The sequence below is a fragment of the Hyperoodon ampullatus genome, assembly GCF_949752795.1.
Source record: "Hyperoodon ampullatus genome assembly, chromosome: 20".
NCBI lineage: Eukaryota > Metazoa > Chordata > Mammalia > Artiodactyla > Ziphiidae > Hyperoodon > Hyperoodon ampullatus.
Window position 1 is genome coordinate 22,486,389 of NC_136933.1, and position 23,080 is coordinate 22,509,468.

Below are 23,080 nucleotides of genomic sequence, written 5' to 3' on the forward strand. Positions count from 1 at the left end.
GGGGGCAGAGAGCAGGGGCCAGGTCACCTGGAGGCTTGTGGTCGGTGACCAGAAGTGACTGGTAGGGGTGCAGGTCAGACCCAGGGAAGGGTGTAGCCCTGTCTTACCCAAGGAGAGGTCTAGCTTGCCTGCCCTCCCAGTTGCGTGCAGGTGCGCCTTTTTCCGTGCTGCTGACTGCCCTGCTCTCCCAAAAGTCCCACTGTGAATTTTTATCCCAGTCCAAGCTTTATGCCCGGCTGCTTGGGGACCCCTGTGATAGCGGGTCATCACTGGTGACAAGGAGAAAAAGAAGGAAAATGCTTCTTTCTGTTTTGATGGTTTGCCACCCCAATTTTCCTCTTTGGTAATAGACTTTCTTTTAGATGTAAACCCTTGAAATAAGGTTGCTGTTTTAACTGCTTTTAAAAAATCATTAAAAGTAAGTTGTTTTCTCCGAGAAGCAAGTTTTTTATTTCAAAAAAGTTTTTCTTCATACTTGTACATCATAAAAAGTCTTCAATTAGAGATAGTTACAATTTTTAGCAGTTTAGAAGGTAAATTAATGATATTTTGAAAAGGATCTTGGGAGGTATATGCTTCATTTTCCTGTACCCAGGTCTAAGATAAGGAAATCTCTAATGTTCCTTATTTCCATATGATACTGATAATTTTGTACCTTTGGAGACAAAGGGATTAACTGTAATACAGGTATACAGTTTCATCTTTAAATTTTTTTAGTAATCATGGTATATTCTAAGAATGACTTCGATTGAACTTGGTTAGCTTTAAACTTGTAAATCTGTAATGACTTTTGGAAATTTGATGAAACTTGATCAAAATTTGATGCACATAAATGGAGAAGGAGGTAATATCTGGGGCAGAGATGGACATAATGTTTTCTGTCTTTGCTCCAGAGATTTCTAATTTGATTTTTTCCTAGTTTTGATTATCATGTCATATTTGAAATGAGACTTTATAGCTCTGTACTTTGTTGGGGTTTGGGGCAAGAGTTTATAACAGACCTCAGTGACCACTTCAGCAGTCTGGATGCATGCTGTTCACATTTAACATATTTTTTATACTGTTAGTCAAAACAGCTTATTTATGTGCCTCTATGGAAAGTGTGGCTACAGTGGAAAGTGTCTACGTTTCTTTTGCTCCGCAGCATTCCATTCAGAGCACTCAGGCTAGTTTAGTCAGTCACCTGGTCTTTAAGTGATTCTAATAATTCTGCTTCAAACACTACTTCATCATAATGTGGTTTCCGTGAGCTGGTTTTCTCTTTGGAGTAGTAGTAACATCCCTGTAAAGTACAAGGTTAAGGATTAAGGTGTCATACCTCTTTAAGACTCTTTCTAGATCTTGGCTTTGCTTTAGCTTCTCAAGCATCAAAATAGACTTAGTAGTAGTAATTACCTTTATTTTTAATACTAATCACTTAATCCTTATGACACATCTGTCCTCCCCATTTTGTACGTAAGGAAACTGAGGCATTGACAATAATAAATCACCAGAAGTTACACATTTATTAAAATGCAGAGTTGGGACAGTTAACAAAAACACTGTAAGAATGATGGATTCTATTGCTTGAAGACTAGTACTTAAAAGTGACAGATTTGGAGAATAGAACCTACGTTGTCTGGAAATCCTGTTTCCCTCTGTAATTCTGAAATGAGTAATATTCTTCATCAGTGATTGGGATGTGTGATTCCCAAAGGCCAAATCAAAGTCATGAAGAGCAAGGTAAGGTAGGGCCAGGAATACTTTTTAAGCTTTCTTACAATTTATGGCAAGTGGTTAACTCTGAGGTTGTATCACCGACTCTTGCTGTTCCTGGTATCAGTCATCTCTCCCACAAATCAGAAACCATATTTCACTCCTACTGGAATTTGGTTTAAGGCAGCCTCTTCACTTTCCTTCCAGGTACTGCACTTGAAGGTAGGTTGGGGTTTCAGGGGATGGGTGGGGTTCCTTTTATGGCTTTGACTCCAGCTCTGCGGCCTAATGACAAGTCTTTACTGTCTAGACCTTGGTTTCCTCATCTGTAAAGTTAGAGGCTGGACTAGATGATTTTTATCACTCTTAATTCTTAATTTTATCTATTTCTTTGGTTTCGTCATTTAAAATAACTAAGTCTCATGCTTTACTTCTGTTGAGTTTGGAACCTCATAAAATGCTGTTTACGGAGGAGGTCAGCTGCCTCCCTGTGTCTTGGTAAAGGTATTTGGGAGAGTGGATCCCCATTATGTCTTCTTCCAGAGGGCTGGGGGTTGAGGGGCGGGGGTGGGGGAAGTGGTGGATAAGGAGAGAAACATTGCAGAAATGACAGTGCATTATAGAAGCATGTTAAGTGTTTTATGGTGGTATCAGTAATCACAAATACAAGTCCAGTCATTTTCAGATTTCATGTATTTCAGATTTTATGTATTCTCTTCTTTGAATTTTTGAATTAGTTAGTTTTCCCTATTAGAAAATATCAGTTCTGCTAAAGGTATCTCAGTCTTTTCCTCTTATTACTTCTGACCCCTTGCAAATTTCTTTTGAACAGATTAGGTTAGTCTGTTTGGTTAGATTTCTCTTTTAAAGACAATAATTAAAGCCATGGCTATGCCAGCATTATTTCAAAATATGCTAGTAAAGTGAACATCTTTAAAATTCGTTCAATATTTGGTTAAATTGAGACTAAATTTACAAACATAATTGTTTTGTTTTCCTGATTTGGTACTGAGATCATTTGGGAAATATGTATGTATTATTTCCATTAATGGGTAGATTTAGCAGTAAATGGATTAGCTTACTGGATCTTTAAGTTACGGTTGAGAAGTTACCAGATTATAAAATGATCATTTAGATGACTTTTTTTCAGATTTTAACAAATAGCCTGTTACAGCAAACCAACCAAAAAGTAAAATAACTAGAAAAAATATGATTGCTTCACCATCTCTTTCATAAATGGTTGGATGAAGAGGCAGATCTATCCAGGAGTTTAGGATTGAATCGTTTCTTAAAAATCATTTTTAAAACAACAGTAAGAGTTGATAAGAGAACATCTGGCCTCTTTCCTTTGACCTTATCTATCTAATAGCCTGTCATGAGCTAGAAATATTTGAGCTTCTTTAGAAATGCCAGTAATGTTTAAGTCTCATGCTTTTTTTTTTTCCTTTGTATTTAGCTTTATGAAAAAAAAGTATTTTGGAAAGTACAGATAATTTCCAAAACGAAATGTGAAGTACTTCCGTTTTATTAAATTGCCATTTACTTAACTATTAAGGAAGATACATTTTTAGTGTTTTGTACTTTCGGTCAGTTATACCTTTAATTAAGAAGGTTTTATTTTTATTTATTTATATTTTTATATCATCTCAGACATTTCAGTAACTTTTACTAGTTAATTACAACTGGTATGCTGTAATTAACTGTTACGCACTTTTGAATATATTTCTTCTAATGATTAATTTTGATTATATACACTTTTCTAATATCTATGGCTTCATGATGTCTCTGTATTTATTTTCATAGTCTATGTCTTCTGTTATCACTTCATCTTATTAATGGTTAGGAGAATTAGAGAAGAAAATATTTCACTTTTTAATGAAGTGTTTATTACTTTTTTAAAGAACAACTTTGACCTCAGAGGGAATTAAGAATAAGGCTAATATAAGAACTACTGTGGTTATTTATTCTGTACAGTTAATTTTTCTCAAATTTAGTTCTCTGCTTTAGTTTTTTAAATGTAGACACATGACAGCTATTTGAGACCCACCAATCTACTCTTACATAGCCTCTTATTGTCTCAAGTAAGAATTATGTCTCCACCATCTCTAAGATGATGAATTAACGTTCACTCTGTGTTCGGAGTACCTCATGACGTTTGCTTCCTGTTTGCTTAGCATAGTGCAGATTATATAATTCCTCTATGCCTCACAGTTACCACTGAGAGATCTTGGTCACAGTTGTTCCCTTTGTGAGCGTATACTGCATATTCTAGATTTGTTGAGTCTTGGTTGTCCCCCTCCAGTTTTAGAAACCACTAGTAAAGACAGGTGTGCCCTGTCTTTGTGATTTTTAAAAATATATCAAATTAGGAATCTTCTGGTACATTCAAGTCTGTCCCTCATACCTTTCTTCATTAAAAAAAAAAAAATCTGAATTTAGAAAACAGGTGAAGCTAGGGGATTATATGTATTTACAAGTTGATGTTTTGTCCTAATAAAGATTTTAGTAAGGTTTAATTAAGTCTTGCAATGCATTTAGATCACTATTTATAGGTGTTTGATTTAATTTGAAGTATTTGTTAGCATAAAACATGGTTTACCCAAAGTTTATCCTAAGTTATGAGTGTCAGTGAGTCAGGTCACAACTAGGTTAGCTTCACCTGAGTTACTGAGTTCTTTTAGAGACTGGGCTTTGGCAGAATATTGGATATTAAAAGTAGCTGAGGGCTTCCCTGGTGGCGCAGTGGTTGAGAGCCCGCCTGTCCATGCAGGGGACACGGGTTCGTGCCCCGGTCCGGGAGGATCCCACATGCCGCGGAGCGGCTGGGCCCGTGAGCCATGGCCGCTGGGCCTGCACGTCTGGAGCCTGTGCTCCGCGGCGGGAGGGGCCACAACAGTGAGAGGCCCGCGTACCGCAAAAAAAAGAAAACAAAAACAAAACAAAAGTAGCTGAATATTGCCTCTAAATTATACCAATTTGTAAACTAATATGAATTTTTTAAAGTTAAAAACTGCTTTATGGTTAAAATAGAATTTAATAGAGAAACAGGTTTGCTTCATTCATTTGATCAAAAGTAAAGAAAAATGCTGCTTGGGAGTAGAAGGAAAGGGGGGAATTTATACAGGGATTTTTATTTGCTTCAACTGGTGTTCAGTTCATGTAAAACAAACCTTCTGCATAGCTGAATTGCATGTGGGTCTTAGGTTTTAAGAAAAATAAATAGTTGCACTTTTCTATGTTTAGAATCTGTTTTACAGAAGCTTGAACAGACCTTAGAAAAAGGAAAACTTGCTCTTTTCCCAGCCTGGTGCCTTCTAGGACTCTGGAGACAACCGTCTCTTTCGGAAAGAGCTGTGTTTATACAGTGACCAGTGTAATACTTGACTGTAGCAGAGGAATCTCATTCCATTCCTTCTTTAGCAAGGGAGTGCTTTAAGGAGTTTGGCTTGAGGCATAGTTTGTTTCAACTGACATTTGAATCGTTGAATAGTGCCTTGTCTTCTCTGTGCTGGAACACACTTTGCAATACAAGTGTTTCAGGCAGTTGTTACTCGGCTTATGGAAACCTAGAAGGCACTCAACTTTTAAAGGTTGTTTTTACATTTCTGAAATTTCTCAAGTTCTGTTGATATACTTCGGATTAATCCTTTATACATGTGGTTTTAAAGAAATATTTTTATGCAACACATATGTACTTCTTGTAGAAAAATTAGAAAATGTGAACACAAAGAAGAAAAAATTCACTTATCCCTATAATCCACCATTTTTAGTGTATATACACATCTTCCCTCTATCTTTTCTCACAAAATAGAATTAATGTTATAATATTTTTAAAAATCGCATAATTACATGTTGCATCCTAAAATTCAGTCAGGGACTCATAACCTATAAAAGGATTTCTTTGACTTTTGTGCAAGAGATAAAATAATGGAAAATAAGTATTCACGTAACTAGTCATTAAAATACTATGTTGACCTTCTCAAAAAGCAGTTCGAGGGAATAAATTACTATTTTATTTAACTGTCTTTCCTGTAATATGTTGTTTTACTTTTCTTGGTTTCTTTAGCACTTCATACCAGGCCTGGCAAATAGTGGGAACCATGTGTTTGTTGAGCGAATGAAAGAAAGTATAAATCAATAATACCAGGTTTCAGATTAATTTCTAGCAAGATCCAGGCCACTGTAAACAACATTAAATCCTTTTTGATGAAGCAGATACTGTAGGGTACAGTTTTTTTAAATCTGTATTTATTATCTTTATTTAAGTATTGGAGACTAGATTAAAGTTACCAAGATTTCTTTTCCAAAGGGGGGTTTTCCTTAAAACATCAGTTTTTATCTGACACAAAACTTTTACAACTGATTTTTGAGACTTAGAACTCTGGATCTACCACTCAGTATTTTAAAGTTAGTAACGGGAAGCACATTCACAACTCGGTTATGATATTCTCACAGTGATATTTAGTATTCTATAATGCCTTATAACTGTTATACTTCATTTAATATAAACTTAGTCTGCATTTTTACATAACAAGATAATAGGATAAATATACTAGCTTCCTGAATATAGAACAGTGTGGCTTCTTTTTTATATCCTTTTTTCCTTTTTTTTATCCTAAACTTAGTCACATGGGATTCTTGAACTTTATATAGAGATCTGTTTGGCCCACATTTAATTGGGTTTATACTTGAGTTTATGTCATTCCTCCCACCATGGGCAAGTGCTGGTAAACTTTTGTTGATGTGTTGATTTTTTTTTTTCCCCATCAATAGTGATAGATTTATGAAGATCGCCTACCCAGGCTTATAAGGAAAGAGCCAGGGCTTGAGTTAGATGTGTCTGTTGAATCACAACTCTGCCACCCCATAAAAACAGGAAAAGCAGAAGAGAACACCCTGGTGGTTATGAGTTTTGCCTGTGGACTAGTCAGCCAGGTTTGGATTCTTGCTTCTCTGCAACTAGTTGGGTAACTTAAGGCAACATACTTAACTTTTGAGGCTTACACAGGTTAGTAAATGTAAGTGCTTAGATGGCTAAGTGGTAAGGGAATTTATTAGTTAATTCATTGATTAATCTGTTCCTATGACAATGATGAATAAATGACCTTAGACCAGTGACTTTTCAACTCTAAACCTCTACATCCGCATATGGAAATTGAGGAGAGACCATAGAGCTTACAGAATAATTGTGAGGATTCAAAAAAATGGCATATATAAAGCATATGCTGAGTTGCATCCAGTAAATATAAGGTGGGAAAAGTGATCTACATTGAATTTGAATAGCTTTTAAAATATGAAACAAACTGCTAGAAGCATTGCCATTGGTATGTGAAATGTATCCTTTGGATTTTAATGCCTCCACAGGCTGTCTGGTGTACCTAGTTTTATCCAGTTAATATGTGTTCAGATGATACTTTTGATACCCAGGGATGATCCTTTTTAAGAGAGCTTATCCATGAAAGCCCTCATTAACAGTATTAATGATTCTGACCTAGAAATCTGAACTTGGAATCGTTCTTCACAAAGCATAAAAACATGGTTTAGCAGAGCTTGACGTGGGAATGACTCTTCGCAAAGCTAAAGAAATCCCTGGACTTGAAACATGATGCTTAAAATCTGATTATGAACTTAATTAATATGTTTTAGTAAGTTTGCAAGTCAAAAAGCTTCCTCAGTTGATTTTAAAGTCATTGCAACAATTTTAATAGAAAGAGTTGATAGATACACATTTTAATTAAAGTGATTTAAATAGACAATCTAAATAATGAAAAAACAGATTGACAGTTACTACATAAGAAGCTTTCCCTTTAATTATTAACTTATGACCTAACTCTATACAATATAATTATAGAATTTCCTAGACCTAAAACTTTGTAGGTAGTTTCTTTATTCTTTTTTTTTAAACTCTCATTGTAATTTATTTCATAAAGGTGTACTTTGGTCTGGCACTATAAGTAGTTTCATATATAAATAATTTTGAATATTAAATTGTTGAAGCTGTCAGACTATCCATTGTTATCCATTGACTCAGATTAAGTGAAACAGATGAAAGTGTATCTAAGATATAAAGGGAAAATGAGGCAAGAAGGTTATACTAGCAAAACTTTTAAAAGACTATTGGTACTTAAATTTCATTTGGCTTTTTACTGTATGCATTTTAAATATGACTTAAAATTCATGGCTATAGAAATATACAGTTAAAAATATTTTAGTTCACTAGGTTGGTTGATTTTCTTTATTGTTCCTCCATCCCTTTGTTTATTCTAGACCTTTCTTTCCCCCCCCAGGCATGTAATTGTGTGTTTGTGTGCTTTTTAATTTGAAACAGAACTAAAGAAAACCACAGCTGTACTCTGTACAGTTTTTATAAAGATTTATATTTTTGCTCAATTTGTATATTGTTGACATTGTTCCTTGTAATTAATAAACATATCATTTTTTAAAGCTGTGTCGTATGTACCATTATAAATTAACCAAGTCCCCCTTTTATCCTGATGCTGTGGAATGTGCTTAATGTTTTAATGGCACAGAACAGCAAGGTTTTTGCATCATCAGATCCTTTACCCAGATCCTCAAATGTTGGGAAAACAACAAAACCAATTTTTCCCATCTGGTCACTCCATTTTTACATTCTTTTGAAGCCAGGACTTTCTCTGGAAACTGCAGGCTGTGTTCAGGTGCTCTCATGCTTCTCTCCAATCAGAGGACACAGCCAGGAGACTCAGAAGTGTTACAGCATGACTGTCTGGAGCCAGTCTCTTTGGGATTGAATCCCAGTTCCACCAGTAATGAACTAGCTGTGTGACTTTGGGCAGGTTTTTGCCATTGTTTCCTCATCTGAAATAGGGATGAATCATATCACCCATTTCTTAGGGTTTCTGTAAAGATTAAAAGATTTGAGACATATTTAAAATAGCAGCTGGTGTATCATGAGCTCTATATATGTATCTGTTGTTTTATAATATTGTCACCATCATCATTACCATTTCACTTGAGTTTGCCGTGTTCCCAATCACAAATGGCTTCTCACAGAATAACACTCATGGCAAGTTGTTGCTTTTGAAAGAAAGGATGATGGTAACATCAGTGCCATGTCTTTAACCTGGAGGGATAGTTTTACAACATGACTTACTCTGTGTTTAGTCGTGAGAGGGCAGAGAGGTACGTGTTGAACTGTGCAGTGTGCTAGTGTGCCGCCTGGTGGTTTGCTTGGCCCATGGGGGATGCTTCTTAGTTGACTTATTTTATTTTGACCTTTTTAAAAATTATCAAAAACATGGGATTTTTAACCTTATTTGTGTGGTCTCAAGCATTTAAAAATTTAATTATGTATGTATCATTCTCTTTAAAAGTATTAGAATATTTTTTTGCAGAGAATTTTTCTCTGCAAAATAAACCATTAAACATGACTCTCTGTATATTTTCCTTATGTTTTATGATTACCAACACCAGTAAAATAAATGATAATATCTTGTATACTTGAAGTGAAAGGAAGTGTAAAATTTTTATTTGACTACTGAAAGCATTTTTTGTGTCATTCCCTAAGTGAACTGTATAGCCATTTTAGTATCTGAAGTGCCTTCAAGTTAACAGACTCTTATCTCATTTGTTCCTGTATTTTAGTCAGCAGTAACTATACAGTTTTGCCAACTAATGCAGAAGCAGGCAGGAACATTAAATATATATATTATATATTTACATTATGATCTACTGTACTTATGTTTCTAAAAGAACTCAAGGGTTTTGATTTATTAGATACTATTGCATGTCAAATTGGTGCAGTCATTTTAAAGAGTGTTTAAATTTCAGAAATCTAACGTTTTATATCAAGAAACTCATTTTATCACTTTGCACATTAATGTTATCAAGGCAAAACAAAGTAATAAAAAATCTTTCTCACATTTATATGTATATCTGTAAACAGATATATAGTTGGATTGCTGTTTAAATCTTTAGCCCAACATACAAAGTTTTTTTATGGGCACACTAGGATCTCTCAAGGTATTATATTAACAGCATTATCAGTCTAAATCTTGTATTTAATGAAAGTGAGATAAAAAGAAACACAAAAAAGTTTTATCACTTAAAGAAGGAAACAAATCGGGCTTCCCTGGTGGCGTAGTGGTTGAGAGTCCGCCTGCCGATGCAGGGGACTCCGGTTCGTGCCCCGGTCCGGGAAGATCCCACATGCCGCGGAGCGGCTGGGCCCTTGAGCCGTGGCCGCTGAGCCTGCGCGTCCGGAGCCTGTGCTCCGCAACGGGAGAGGCCACAGCAGTGAGAGGGCTGCGTACCGCAAAAAAAAAAAAAAAAAAGAAAGAATAAAAAGAAGGAAACAAATCATATATTATGAACTCTGATGGTCATCCTTTGAAAACAATTAGGTAGATTTACAGAAAAACTGAGAACATACTACAGAGTTCCCATATAGTCCCCTGCCCCACACCCAGTTTCCCCTCTTATTGTCTATTTGTTATAATTAATGAACCAATATTGATACGTTCTTGTTAACTAAAGCCCATAGTTTACTCAGTTTCTTTGGTTTTTACCTAATGTGCTTTTCCTGGTCCAGGATCCCACCCAGGATCCCACGTAACCTTTAGTTTTCATGTTTCCTTAGGCTCCTCTTAGCTGGGACTGTTTCTCGTACTCACTTTGTTTTTTAACACATGCTTAATAAGCACCCATTTACCAGGCCCTGAACCAAACAGACAACACATCCATGCCCTTAAAGGGTTTAGTTTTTAGGAGGGAGCTTATAGTTTACTTTTTAAACTTAATTTTAAGGAAGAATGTCTTGTAGCAGATTACTATTTAATATGACAATTATGGGACTTCTGATTTTTCCATAATTAGCAGAAAAAAATTGAGTAACCATTTACAGATTAATTGCAGAAACATAGATATTGTATCTCTGTTGTATAGAAGATCTCTCTTTTCTTTTTAAGCGAGTGTTGTTTTTATATTTGGGAAAACACTTAGTTCCAAAAGGGTTCTTCTGTTTATAATGAGACTATGGAAATGGAGAAAAGAACAGTCAGTCCCTGTTGCCTTCAGAGAAAATATCAAAAATTATATTTTAAATTTAAGTTTTTCTTATGATTGACTAAGAAGCTATTCATACAGTTGCTGCCTTAAGCTTGGTTCCAGAAAAGTAAAAAGTGTATGTGACATGGTATATCAGAAGGGAGGGTAGGGTTTGCAAATTTATGTTGCCAGATTGTTGCTGATTGTAAGTATTTTGAGTTGGAGTAGCTGAAGAATCTGAAAGAGCAAGGTTTTGTTGAAAGCTTTGGTACCAGGACTTGATAGGGGGCCAAGACCTGTTAAACAAAGAAAACAGGAAAATTCCAGGAAGAAAGGTGTTCTGTGACCATGGAAATTTGAGTCAGTTAAATTATTTTTGGCAGTATAGTGGCTACATATAACTATTTCTGCCGTAAAGGTTACTCTGTTGAAAGCATCTTGCCCCACCAGTGGCAGTTGGAGGGACTGCTGCTGGCTGTTCCTGTCCAAGGCCGGTGTTCAAGTTAACACGCCATTAGCGAGCAGGGATAGGTAGTAGAAATTAGTTATTCTTGGAAACCTTTATTTACTTTTGGACCGTCTACTTGAGCAACTAATACTGTATCCTACAACCTTTGAATAATCAGGGTGTATAGGAAGACACCATCAGTACCTGTTTAATTAAATATATGGACAGTAATGAATCCTTCTAGAAAGAAATTTTGCTGTGAGCTGTATTTTCAGCCACATTGGTCAAGCTCTTTTAACAATTACATTGCATTATTTTTTTCTTTCAGTCCAGTTTTTCCACTGTATGCACATTTAAAATCAGTTTCCATAGTGACATCTGGTGGTAGTTTTGAAATCCTAGAGAGTATGTTTGGAATGATAAATATTTTTATTTAATAGCTCCACATTTCTAGCTTTTTTCAAATTTTTCAGCTCTATTAACAACTTTTCCTGAAAATGTCTTCATTGTATTCCTGAGATTGGAAAGCTAGGCATTTTTCACTTCCGTCATGTTTCATTAAAGCCAAGAAGTGATCTCTTATAACATTGCTGGGTGGTGCATATATAACAGGTTTGTCTAAACTTGTCTTTTGTGTTCAAAACGTACAGTGTAGAATCACATAGCAGCATCCTTACCTTGTCTGCTGCTTGTGCGCTATAACCTCTTGACAAGAGAGGTGTCATTTCTGCTTTAGCCGTCTCACTGCCTTTTTCTCGTACAGCATTGATTGAGACTTTTTTCGTCTGGCTGGGGGGAGCTGTGGCAGCCCTGGGCTATCACTTGTTTCTCCCTCACAGCCTGGGCTTACGGATTAGTTGCTTGCATGCTGTTGTTGCTCTCCCAGAAAGTGAAAGAGGAAATAAAAAATAGGAGCAGAGGGCTTCCCTGGTGGCGCAGTGGTTGAGAGTCCGCCTGCTGATGCAGGGGACGCGGGTTCGTGCCCCGGTCCGGGAGGATCCCACATGCCACGGAGCGGCTGGGCCCGTGAGCCATGGCCGCTGAGCCTGCGCGTCCGGAGCCTGTGCTCCGCAACGGGAGAGGCCACAACAGTGAGAGGCCCGTGTATCGCAAAAAAAAAAAAAAAAAAAAAAGTTTCTGCCTGGGGGTCTCGCAGGGATGTATCTTGTGACTGAGCAGACAGATTAAAAGGCAGAACACAAAATCCCTTTGCATAAGTGTGGTCTTTTCCCACCTACTTTATGCTTTTAGAATAGTTCTTAGAATTAGAATCCGCAGTTAAAGTAGTGCTTAGGCACTAGCCCCTGAACCACTGTGAAGCAGAGCCCTGGAATCTTCTCTTCTTTATTGTCCTTTAAGTGTGGGGAAGACCCTTATCTCAGTAGTGGAAAACTGCTTGTAGCCTCTCATCATGGCAGCCCCCCACTCCGCTCCTTGGTCTCCAGCATCTTTGCTGCTGTGGAGTGTGTGACGATGATTCTGTGGCTAATGATGACAGTGTAGCCTGATGGTGAAGCTCCTGAGTTCTGGAGTCAGACTGTCTGATTCAAATCTCGATGCCACCACTTAACTGTTGACTGACCATGGCTGTGCTCTTCATCACTCTAAGGCTCGGTCCGTTTGCTTACTTTATCTAAGCTTCGGTCTCCTCATTTGTGAAGCCACGATGAAAATCGTGTGATTCCTGTGTTCTTTAAATGATTTAATGCATGTAAAGCACCTAGTGAAGTCCTTGACATACAGTAAGTCCTTGTATTATTAAATGATTATATATAAATACAGTAAATTTACTTGTATTACTATTTGAGCATTTTGGTTAGAAGAAGTTATTCAGTATGTCCTCCTTTCCCTTTGGCAGTTAAAAATTCACTTTATTTCTTAGTTATCTATAAGCTGTAGTAATTTTGTTCTTTCTTTTTATAAGAATGTAATAATTAAAGTACATCAAAACATGAACATCTTAGCAATCACTATATGAAATATATATAAAAATATACAGCTTAAGAATTCAGGAAATATGAACATCACTTATGCATATTTAATTACTAATTAATACAATTCTAGTTTCTTCCATATTTGAGTAGAGCTACTTTGGAGTCTCACTTTGAACTGTTAGTAATATCTGGAGATTACCTGGGACTCGGAAACTTTCCCTCCTGACTGTGGCTCAGAGGTCATGCACAGAAAGGTGTGGCTGCCCCCTCAGTTGCTAGGTTGATTGGCGGAGAGGGGCTCTTCCCAGCAGAAGCATCCATCCCATAATTGTCCACTACAGTCAGGACACAGACCAGACGCCAAGTGGAACTTGATGGAAAATAAATAACTGTTTCTGTCTGTGATTTCATTCTCATTAGGCATTTGCATTTTCTACCTCTTTCTTTCCTTCCATCCTGACACTAAACAAAGCTATTGTATGTGAATGTTCATGTAATAAACTCCTTCTGAATACTGACATGCAAAAAAATGGACAAAGTATGAGGTTTGACTTGTCTTTTCAGAGTCTTCATGTTAAATTTTGTTGACTGAACTTTCGTCATACTAACAGTAAGACAGATGGAATTTTGGTGGCACTGAATCAGAGATTCCTAGTGTTTGAGCTCCGGCTCTGCCATTTACTATGACCCTGGGAAAGTTCCTCATCACTCTTAATCTGAGTTTTTCATTCATGAAATGGGGATAATAACACCACATATATGGGCAGGTTGGATATAAGGAATGAATAAAATAATGCGTGTAAGACAGTTATAGTGCCTGACGTATCATAAAGGCTGACAGAATTTTTCCTAATTATTGTTATTAAATGCCTACAAATGACATTGAGAGGCACACAGTTTTTTAAAGTGGATAGCAGCATGAACTGTCGGAGGATTAGAACTCAGAAGAGGTGAATACAAGTACCATGTACCTGTCTTTAAATTTTCTAATAATACTTCACCTACCAAATGAATTATGTTATATTTTAATGACGTGACAGAAACAAGAGAAGCATATGTACATTCATTTATTAATATGTAATCCTCTCAGAACTATTCCCTGGCGTCCTTTGTATCGGTTGATGGGAGTGAGACAAAGAAAAACTGGAAAAGATTATTTTCACTTGGTTACTAAGGGCACTCTTCTTTCAGGCTAAAAACAAATATAATTTTACTAATTTGGTGAACAGATTGAGTATGCATAGACTTATGTTCGGACCAGAGAAAAAGGAAAATGTGTTTGAGTTGTCTGCTGCATAGAGAGACCAGCTAGCTCCTTTTTTATTTAAGAGTTCTGAGGCTTTGTTCCATATTTCTAGGAGGAGATCCATTTTGAGGGTTTGCTAAGAAATAGTGAAGCAGTAGTTATAATGCTTCTGAATAGCAATACACATTCATTTTATGATAATCTATTTCACATTTTAATATTTAGGTTTGCTGTTTGTAAGTTGTAAACCTTTTGGGGAGTGTTAGATATAATTATCTAACATTCAAAATAAATGAGGCTTGTTTTTGATATTAACCTCAAATAAGCAAATATTTAAATTCACATAATGATCAAGAAATAAGAAATACAGATGTATATATTTAGTTGAGATAAATACTGTTTCATTTTTGAGCACAGATTAGATTGATATTTGTTATTTTTCCCATAGTATTTTGCGTTAAATGGGAAACTTCAGTGATTCTAAAGTTGTAGGATTTCCAAAGTTCAACCTGGATCATGTTGAACCCTAAAAATAGCGTTAATTCAGGAGGATTATTGCACAAGAAAAAAATCCAGTGATGTATTTTGAGAAAGCCAAAGGACAAGTTTACAACATTGAATAAAAAGGTGGGATTTGCCCAAGAGAAATGGATATTTCCACTGTTAATCATCCTGAGAATAGGTTAATCTTGAGATTAAGTAAGACTTCACGCGATTTCAGTGCCTGGGCCAAAACGTTACAGACATTCTAACTTTCTTTGTAATTTTATAATTCCATCTCTTACTAGTTGACTTAATGAGAAATGTGCCCTAGTTTGGATCCCATTTGAGGACTTTTCTGTATCAACTCCAGTTAATATATCCATTCATTTTTGTTCATTTAATAAATAATTATTGGGCTTTGGGTAATGTGTTGGGTGAACTGGCATTTAGAAGGATGTGGTCTCTGTCCTGTGGAGCTTATAATGTGGTAGGAGAATTTATATTTTTAGCATCCTGGTTGTCTTGCCATTTGCTTAAGGTGATTAAAAGAAACTGACGGATTTCAGGACACAAGAGAGCATATTTGCCCTTTCATGTCTTTGGGTTGTTTTGAGACTTAAATAAGATAATAGTTGTAAAGTGCCCCCACACAGTGCCTGGCACCAGATACTAATAACGACAAATATTTTTATAACCAATATTACGTGCCAAGTGCTATATTCTAATCATTATATGTGTTAGTTCATTTTATCAACCTAGGAACACACTACTCGTATTACTCCATTTTATAGGAAAGGAAACCGAGGCACAGAGAGGTTAGACAATTTGCTTAAGATCGCACCGCTGGGGCTTCCCTGGTGGCACAGTGGTTGAGAGTCCGCCTGCCAATGCAGGGGACACGGGTTCATGCCCCAGTCCGGGAAGATCCCACATGCCGCGGAGCGGCTGGGCCCATGAGCCATGGCCGCTGAGCCTGCGCGTCCGGAGCCTGTGCTCCGCAACGGGAGAGGCCACAACAGTGAGAGGCCCAAGTACTGCCAAAAAAAAAAAAAAAAAAAAGATCGCACCGCTGTAAGCGACACAGAAGCCTTCCGTAAGGCTTAAGGCATAAGAGTTGTCATTTAGGCTGATGCTTTCTCAGAGTGACAGTTGGCGGTGATGGTTGACAGGCTACTTCATGCTTCTCTTCTTCCTCCTCTAGGTGTTATAGAGACTTCAGGTCGACTGGACCGCGAGTCCACCTCCCATTACTGGCTGACGGTCTACGCATCTGATCAGGGCGTCGTGCCCCTTTCCTCCTTTGTAGAGGTCTATATAGAGGTGGAGGATGTGAATGACAATGCACCGCAGACTTCAGAGCCTGTTTATTATCCGGAAATAATGGAAAACTCTCCCAAGGATGTGTCTGTGGTCCAGATTGAGGCATTTGATCCAGATTCTAGCTCTGATGACAAGCTGGCATACAAAATTACAAGCGGAAATCCACAAGGATTTTTTTCAATAAATCCTAAGACAGGTATGTGTTAATATTATTATGTATGAAATATTCATGCTTATATGCTCTTGATATGGGGAAATTTAAGAATTAAATTTTTTAATTTGCCACTTTTATTTAGTTTTTGATAAATCGTTTCCCTTTTGAGTTACTGAAGACAAGCCTTTATTCCCTAATGAAAATTTTATCCCCAATTTTTTTTTCCTTTGAATTTGCTTTTATAAAACTATTTTGCTCATTAGTAGAGTTTCACTTGCAGGTTAAAAAGCAAATATTGTAGTTTCATTAATAGTTCCTAAATTAGTGATACATTTTAAACTTAACCGCAAATTCTACTGCTGCTAAATTTTCCAAACTCTACTTTTTATGAAAAATATCAAGAGTTTATTTCACAATTCACGGTAGTTTTTTTTTTTTTTTTTTTAATGTTGTTTTAATTTTTCCTTAGAGCAGTGCTATGTCTCTTTAGGCAGTAGAGGATCAGGATTAAATAATTTTCAGTTTGGGAGCAGTTACTTTCTTGAACTCATACCTCAAGTTTTCCTTCTAACTGTTTTCTCCTCTGAATGTCTGACACCCTTTTTCTAAGTAGGTAGCTCCTTGACTCCAAAATCCTTATAAACTTCAAGTATTTATTCTTTTACATTTGATAGTGCATCAGCTTTTTTCTGAAGTCTTGGTTCTCTCTTTTACTATTTCTCTCACACACACACACACACACACACACACACACATGTTCAACATAGCTATCATTTGTGTAGTGAAAAGTTAGCTATCATTTATACATGAAAACTTTACAAGTGGAGGGTTGCACTCTGATTTCTTGATCAGAGTTAAAACAAGAACCACCGCATGACACTGAGAGGACAATTTATTTGTAGGAACATAAAACTTCTCATGAAATAGATCACTGGCCTTTGAACCCAGATTTTCGGTGATTCAGTACTTTTTCATAGGATCTAGTTATGGATTCTAAAGTGGTAGATTTATTATTTACATGCCTCTATCATGTCTTTGCTCATTATGTCTTGTTCTGAGGGAGCTGGCCTGTTCAGTTACTGGGTTGTCTTTTTGATATGTCAAAGAAATAATATACAAAAACCAAAGTTAAGGAGGCATTCTCAGCTTCCTTGCCAGTTTGTTTGTTTTTTTTGGGGGGGGGTACAATTCTTATTTCATAATTTCCTTTGTTGAACTTAAAAGGAAGCAGTTGTTGAGGTGGAAGGAAGCTTGAGTTCAATATCTGTGTACCAAAATGCCTGTAGAAAGATAACCTGATAAGGGAACATGTGCATATATAATATTTTGTGTCTTAAAAAGTACATTAAGGGCTTCCCTGGTGGCGCAGTGGTTGAGAGTCTGCCTGCCGATGCAGGGGACACAGGTTCGTGCCCCGGTCTGGGAGGATCCCACGTGCCGCGGAGCGGCTGGGCCCGTGAGCCATGGCCATTGAGCCTGCACGTCCGGAGCCTGTGCTCCGCAATGGGAGAGGCCACAACAGTGAGAGGCCCGCGTACCACAAAAAAAAAAAAAAAAAAAAAAAAAAAAAAGTACATTAAAACGTTAGTTTTTAAACCTCTTATCACCATATTCCAACCTATCATATAGACTGTCTTTCTTGATTGCTACAAGTCAACAAGATTTATTTTGACTGTATTAGGATTTACTTTTGCTTTGAGATAATTATGCCATTATAATTATATAAGTTAGAGCTACTGTGGGGAGCCTTGAAACCTTGGTCATCTCAGGCCTCTGAAATGAGGACACTGCTGTTGTGTTATGTCTTGTAGAAATGGGATTAATGTGGCATTGCTACTCCCTTTACGTCTCTTTATTCTGACAACTCTTTTTTTTTTTTTTTTTTTTTTGCGGTACGCGGGCCTCTCACTGTTGTGGCCTCTCCCATTGCGGAGCACAGGCTCCGGACACGCAGGCTCAGCGGCCATGGCTCACGGGCCCAGCCGCTCCGCGGCATGTGGGATGTTCCCAGACTGGGGCACGAGTCCGTGTCCCCTGCATCGGCAGGCGGACCCCTAACCACTGCGCCACCAGGGAAACCCTATTCTGACAACTCTTAAAAAGAGATGTCTGCCGAGACTTCTAAGCTCTTCCTTATCTTCAGGGAGTAGAAATCCCTTTCAGGAGTCCATAGCTAGCTCCCAGACTCCTGGGTGGGTAGCATATGTATCCTGCTGATAGGATAGCAGGGGAAAAGCCATGAGACTACAGAGAGGTTTTATTTTTTTATGAGTTGAAGGCAGATAGTAGTGGAAAATAACCATAGTTAGCACTCAGGAATATTTGTTGTGAAGCATTGTAATAAAGTGTGTTTAATAGAGAAATTTGATCATTCCACAAGTCACCTAAAGTCTCTAAAGACTGAGAAATAATCATATTTTAGCATGGGCATTATAAAAGAATATAGAAAATACAGCCTCAGTATTATTGGGGGCCAGACTATGAAAGCTGGTGAAAGACAGTCTGGTGGAAGAAAGTTCCTGTGATGTGCTGACCCATCAGACCTCCTGCGGGCCCTAAACCATGTGACTTGATTACTAATGGCAGAGCGAGAAAATCACTGGGCTGGAAATCAAGAGATGTGGACAGTAGTGAGGCTTTACCTCTGGGATCTTGGAGAAAACTGGCTTCCAGGTCCTCACATTTTGTGATTAGCGCTGAACATTTTTGCAGGCCTGTTAAGGCAAGTGCGTGCATGCGTGTAGAGTGCTCAGCGTCACTTCCAGGGAAGATGCCACGGCCTCTCCCGCTTGCAGGTGTTAGTTACCTTTGCTCTGTTAACTCTACATGAGGTAAGCAAGGTCTTAGTAGATGGATAAATCTGTGCCTCTCCTTTGGATAAACAAATTTGACAAGGTAAAATGCGTCTGCTTGCCCCTTAGTGGTAAAGAGAAATTTAGGACCCTGGTGATTATCACAGCATCCAGCAGACTGGAGAAAGCCTGAATTCATTGCTACTCAAATTGTTTGTTTACACATCAAGCGTTTATTGAGCTTCTGCTGTGTATCCAGCATGTTAAGAGATGCTTTGAGAGTATGTAGTCTACATAAGTGAAATAGCAAAGAGAGACAGGTGGGTGTGAGATGTGTGCCCAGGTGCTAATCAGTGCCTCTAGAGGAACTGCGGAACTGATGATGACTCATGTGGTGGTGTAGTTAGGAGGATGAGGCCCCTTGGAAAAGTTAGTGTGCTGATTCTGAAAGTAGTAAAGTGGATGGATGGACAAGAGGTAGGGGATGTTCTTCAGGTTGGGACAGTTTGAAGGAGTTGTGAGGCCAAGAGATCGAGTTAGATGAGTGTGTGAGAGAATGGCTATGCTTGGTGGAAAAGCGTAGATACCAGAAGAAGGGTTAAAGGATAATATTTATGCTATTTTTTATAAATAATGACCTATTTTGGAGAGTCTGCATACAACCCCTTGGAATGTTTTGTATAAACTTAAATCAGATGACCTCACTAAGTCCTTTTGGTGAAGAGGAAACATCCCTCCCGACCTTTCTCTCCTTTTGTCATAGTATGATGCATAATTTAAAAAACAGAACAGAAAACCTTGCTAGGACTGGGTTTGATAATCTGAATGGGGGATTCTCAATGACAAGTTTGGATGAACATTTTAAAATGTATTTTGTGTTCTAGTCAAAGTTTTTGTGCCTGGAACTGCCTTTCTGTCTGCATCTCAGATGGTTCCTCCTGTGTTGTTTCTAAGGGGTGGTGGGTGGCAGGGTGTTTCCTTTTACAGAGGGTACAAGCAAAAGAGACTTGATTCATTTTCCTTTCCTGACACACACACTTTTGTTGACCCAGAAATTCTTATAACATCTTTTGTTTGATTATGTTTAGTATCAATTTGAAGTATAAATTTGCTTCTTTTAACAAAAATTGTGCGGTTGCTCGAGGTGGGAGAGAGACAAGAGCCTAGAGTGTTGGGCTGTCTGAGCCCTGACTGCCCAGCTCCTGCAGACACATACGTCGCAGCTTCCTTTGCAGAGTGTCAAGGACAGAGAAGAAGGAGGGCCCCAAACAATGGGGACCAGTGTGCACTCACAGGCTTCATTCTCCACGAGTAACCTCAGCAAAGTGGAGCAACCTCAGCAAAGTGTCTTTTTAGTCATTGTTATCAATTTGAACTTTTGAGGCCTGATATGTAACTTAAAACTGGCATATAATTTTCAAGTGTTCACTTGGGGCTTGTCCGTGCTTTAGAAAAGACCACAGTTTTATTCCCTTATCTCTGTGTTGGTATTTTCCAAGTTTTGGACACGAAGCAAGTATTGCTCTTTATTTTAAAAGTTTTATTGAAGTGTAATTGACATATAATAAATTGCACATAGTTAAAGCCTGCAATTTAATGAGTTTTCACGTAGCTATCCAACACTAAAACCATCACCGCAGTCAAGCAGTGAGCCTACCCGTTGCTCCCAAAGTTTCGCCATGCCTCTCTGCATCCCCTCCCCGCTACTGCTCTCTGCTCCCACCCCCAGGCAGCCACTCATCTGCTTTCGGTCTCTGTGTAATAGTTTGCGCTCCCTAAAATTTTCTACAATTAGACTCACAGAGTGTATACTATTTCTTTTTTTTTTTGGTAAAGATTCTTACACTCAGCATATTTACTTTGAGATTCATGCACGTAGTGAGTACCAGAGCCCATTGAAATAATTCATACCAGCCAATTCTAAACCTGCTTGTGCTGCGTCAGCTTGTCCTTTCTGTGGAAACCACAGGAAAGGCTCTGGTGCATGCTTTCTCCTTGCTCCTTCCGCCTCCTGACCGACCCCAGTGCAGGCTCGTGTGGCCCTGTGTGGTGTGCGTGGCACGCCCTCTTCTCTCGGGTGTTGTGAATAAGAAACTATCTTTTCAGTGACAGTGGTCTCCTGATCTGGTGGCCTCACCATTCTTGAATAATAATAAAACCTACATTTTAAAACACTTTGAGGAAACTACTATTTGTCATTTCTTTTACTCATATACAAACAAGAATACATTATTTTTTTCTTGTCTTTTTACATGGGTAGTAGCATACTGTATACAGTGATAAACATCTTGGGTTTTTCCCTTAACAGTATTATTAGTATTGGAGGCTGTGCCTTAGAAAAATTACCACATTATTGTAAGAATATAGGTACATACCCATGTACCTTTCACCACCCATTTCACCGATCCACTGATTTTATACTGTCTAGTAAATTTTTTTTTTATCTTCTCATTCATTGAGGTAGATCTTCCTGTGTGGGAACAAATACACTGAGAAATTTTTATGGATAAAAATAAATTCATCAGAAATGTGTATTAAGTAGAGGCATCCTTTTTGAATATATGAGTTTGTTTGTGGATGGGATTTCCGTGTGTCTGTGAGCATCTTCAAAGAGTTTAGGCTCTTTTGACAACTATTGAATCTGTTTCCATCTACTTGAAATTTTAAAAGGTTTAAAAACTTTATTGAGGCTGTTTCAGCTTACTGTTTTCTTAGCTTTTCCTTTATCAATTCTGTAGAGTTAAAATTTCATATATTTTGGAGGCTGATCTTTACTCTAAATCTCTTCTTATTATCGGATCTGGAGCATGTTGCACTGTTGGAATCTTGTAAGCCACACTGGTTCTCTCTCTTTGGGCTGATTTCCAAAGGCTGTCTCATGCCTGTCACCTTTGAGAGTTGAGCTTGAAGGAGACAACCAAAGAGGAACCAGCAAACCTTGGCTTTCCCTCTTTTGCTACTCTTCTGCGCTCTTTTCTGGTCTTTCTTTTACCACTCTTCCACTCTTGACCTCACTTTTAGATCAGGTCGGAATAAAACTTTCTCTCGGAGCCAGAAGGGCAGTGACACGTGTAGCTTATTATGCACATTGCACTTTATGTGTTAAAGCAACCTCACATACTTAATCTTTACAAGAAACCCTGTGAGACGAGTAGAGATTACAGATGCCAAGGGTCTGCTGTCTTCCCCATTTTTCAGGTAATTATATGACTTCAGAGAGAGGTGAAGGCCACCTGAGGTCAGAGCCAGAAGGATGCGGGTTTCATAACTGCTACTTCTGGGTGCAGGTTCCCACATTCACTTGATTTGCTTTTGGGTTTGTGATGTAAATGTGGTCTGGGATCCGGTTTTTCTTACCTTCTCTGTTTTTTGTGTTAAGGAATTTCTGAATTATATGATGGTTGCTTTTTAGGCTAATCTTATTTCTAGTGATATTTTCAGACCAAAAAGCACGAAGCTTCTAAGTAACACTAAGTGTTTAAACTTAGTCTTATTAACCGTGTACTGCAAGGATCGTTAAACGTTTTCTGTGTAGGGCCAGGTATGAAATATTTTAGCCTTTGCAGGCCATACAACCTTTGTCACAGCCACTCAGCTCTGTTACTGTAGAGTGAAAGCAGCCCTAGACAACATGGAAATGAATGGGTATGGCTGTGTACCAATAAAACTTTATTTATGGACATTGTAATTTGAATTTCATATACTTTTCTTGTGTCACAATATATTCTTTTGTTTTTTTTCTGGTCATTTAAGAATATAAAAGCCGTTCTTAGCTTGTAAGCCATACAAAATCAGGTTGGCAGTAGTTTTCTCACTCCTGATATAGTGATGTATTTACTAGTTGGGCTGGTTGAATTGTTGATTTATTTATGAGGGGGTAGACTATTTAATATTCCTGAAGTAAAAATTAAATTTATTTCCCATTGCTCTAAGCAGTGAATACTTAAAAAAGATGAGAGCTGTGTTTTGCTTCTCCAGGTTTTA

At 37.8% G+C, this 23,080-nt stretch overlaps 1 protein-coding gene across 1 annotated transcript in view; it reads left to right on the forward strand.

The window, feature by feature from the left end:
- The window catches only part of FAT1 (FAT atypical cadherin 1), a 107,871-nt gene that overhangs the window by 25,181 nt on the left and 59,610 nt on the right, over positions 1-23,080 (forward strand). The window contains exon 2 of the mRNA XM_079726625.1: positions 16,032-16,346. Coding sequence (XP_079582751.1) covers positions 16,032-16,346 — 315 coding nt within the window. The remainder of the gene's footprint in view (positions 1-16,031; positions 16,347-23,080) is intronic.